At 35.2% G+C, this 2,972-nt stretch overlaps 1 protein-coding gene across 1 annotated transcript; it reads left to right on the top strand.

Annotated features, from left to right (window-relative positions):
- Nucleotides 1–1,812: 1,812 nt before the first annotated feature.
- On the top strand, nucleotides 1,813–2,160 carry LOC149145435 (protein GLUTAMINE DUMPER 3-like). The gene has a single exon (XM_089452449.1). It carries the CDS (start codon nucleotides 1,813–1,815, stop codon nucleotides 2,158–2,160), a length of 348 nt encoding a protein of 115 aa, XP_089308575.1.
- The last annotated feature ends 812 nt before the right edge of the window (nucleotides 2,161–2,972 follow it).

Below are 2,972 nucleotides of genomic sequence, written 5' to 3'. Positions count from 1 at the left end.
CTTGACAAATGAAAATAATAAGAATCCGAAGAAAAGGGATGGGTTTATAAACCTACCATGTCTATGACCGGTTCGTGGCACGATCGCTCTCCGTCGATCTGCCTTAAGCCTTGTCCACCGTTCGATAGCCAGTAGAGATGGGCGCGAAAGCAAATTCACCGAGAAGTCAGACGGTAAAACCTCGAGCTCCGGGAGCACATGGCCAAGTGCCATCGCACCGTCCGCCTTGCCAACTGGACGACGCAGGGTTGAGCAGATGGTACCAAGTACGGAGGCCGGACGATCGTGATGAATGCAGGTAAGTTCGGATGTGGAAAAGATCCGAGTGGTAGCTGTTACTATTTAGTGAAATTGAATTCGGTGCAATGTATGTAAGCCGAAGGTTTCGTGGTGGCAGAGTTTCAAAGGGTTATGTAATATATGCCATGTGTATATGCACAAAACATTTAACCTTAATCAACCAACCGGATTAATGCAGCGTGTAACCTTTATACCTGCCTCACGCGGATATGGTCATATTTCATTTAAGCTGCCACCTTATACATATATAGATCCGTTGTTGATGTTAACAAGTTATTATTAATACCAAGTAATGTAACATACATGTTTTGATATCGACTAATGTTTTTACCATAGTACAATGTTAAGGTAAGTGATTGCCTAGTAATATTAAAAAAAAATTTATATAGAGGTGCGTGACAGTGCGAGATGTGTATTTTAGGCTTCTAAATACAAAATAAATATGTTAGTTTTATTCCGAAGAGCAGATCCAAATCAAGGTATTCTAACTAGATGATATTGAGATTTCGACTTTACACCTTTCTTAAATAAACAATTAATTTTTTTTTATTGGAAATAAATTTAATATTTTTGGAAAAACTTGAAAACCCATCACAATTTTACAACTTATTTAAAAAAAAATTAAATGCTCTCTTTTTCGAACATGACTGGATAGAAAAAGGGCCGAAGTTATATTTTTAATTTGAAATAATGTTTTCAAAAAACTTAGAAACTCGTCTAAATTTTACAATCAACTTGAAAAACCAAAAAACATAGAAATATAATTTTATCAATTTCGAACATGACTTGAGAGAAAAAGGGCCGAAACATATACACACAAGGAGACCCAAATATATTGTTAGGTTAGGCCACAAACAAAAACACATATACGGCATATTTTTATATATTGAACATGTCATCGACATGATCCAAGATCGATTCTGTATCTACACATATATTCCATCCCTTGAATATTGGGGAGTCCCCGCCCATAAAGATGGCTTATCCTCATAAAATACAATAATGATTGCTTTTAACCAGCCAACCAGAGAAGCTAAAATGACGCCCAGCTCAACCTGCAGGCAGTATGATATATTCGCAATACATGATGAAATTGTTTCCGAACTGGATACCAAAGCTCTTATCTTCTTCATCCCCCTGGACCATGAGAAATAAAATAAACATTATATAATGGGTTTACTCAAGATATAAAATGAGCTTTATATAATGGATGTAGAGTTGTGAACTAATTTAATCAGCTGGACGCTCTAACGACAAAATAGATTGGTCTACTGGTTGTGCAGGAAATAGTTGCAAATCTGGAGAATATATTGTGTGCCCATTAGATGATTGTTTTTTAGAAAGTGGCGTATCTGATAAAATTTGTTTCGCCATCCAATGTAATTTAATATTCTTAATACCAATATTGGTTACTGGCCAATATGGTTATAAATGTAGATCTTTGCAGTGACTATCCCGAGTATCCGGAATCAAAATCGTCGGGAAAGAGTCGTGTTGTGGGAATATAACGCTATGAGAAATATTACTGCGCTTTCTGATACTGGTGCCCCCTCAGTATGGAGTTCGCCCATTCCATTTCTACTGGGCGGAGTGGGTTCCATAATCTCACTGTTAGTTTTTGCTCTGATCGTTCTAGCTTGCTCCTACCTGAAATTCTCCTGTGGTTCTAACTCAGAAGAGAATAACAGCCCAAGGCAGACTAGCGATTCAATTGCTGAGTCGGGTGAAAAAGATGAGACTTTGGAGAATATCATGCCGCCTTCTTCAGATGATACGCTGGAGAAAATAGTTGTCATTATGGCGGGTAATGACAGGCCAACATATATCGCTATTCCAATCCCTTCTGCAAAAGCAATCTGAGAGCTCATGGTATATTCAAAGCGGTTTCACTGGATTTAGATTTGGAGAAGAGGCGACATTTTTCCCAATATGTATATGAATGTTTTTAATATTAAAATGTATTTTCCTTTTTTAATTTGAAATTGATTTGCAAATAATCTAACCCAGGTTTCAAGGCATTATTTTTATGGACATTTTCTAAAAAGCTTACTCTGAATGGAAATTGACATCTTCCTTTTTCTGTTTCTTCTTTTCTTTTTATCATACAAACGAAAATGGATAAAACTATAACGGAAATGTACACAATGAGGTCTTAGATTTAGAAAATAGATAAAACTAAAATGTACACAATTAGGTCTTAGATTTAGAAAGTAGTTCAGGCCAAAATAAATTTCAAAATTTTAAAAGCCTGAAGTGTTTGAATTTTTATATAATAGAAATCGATTCAGCACTATCAGGAGCTTTGGACACTCAAAATATTGAAATTCAATTGAGATAACTTAAATTTTCAAAAAATTCTACAGACTTTATCATAATCTTGTCCAAATTTCTATTATTCTCCATACTAATTTATAAGCTCTTCAGATTAAGCTGTTTAAATTCGGGTGGTTCATCTGTCCAACCAGTCGGCATCAACTCATTCTTCACTTTGCACATCCCACTTTACCCGGGCTTTTTGGATAATTTTGTAAAATCCAATAAAAAAATTATGGCAATAGCAGATTTTATTTGTTGAATATATGTACACTGAATGTCCAATATCTTTCAATCTTGTAAATTCAAAATAAGATTGTATGTAGGAAAAAAAAAAAAAAAGAGGCTATTCTGAGATA

This window comes from Pinus tabuliformis, chromosome X (assembly GCF_031772625.1).
Source record: "Pinus tabuliformis cultivar Carrire ecotype Pingquan chromosome X, CPIR1, whole genome shotgun sequence".
NCBI lineage: Eukaryota > Viridiplantae > Streptophyta > Pinopsida > Pinales > Pinaceae > Pinus > Pinus tabuliformis.
Note: the sequence above shows the minus strand (reverse complement) of the source record. Positions and strands in the feature narration are given on the sequence as shown.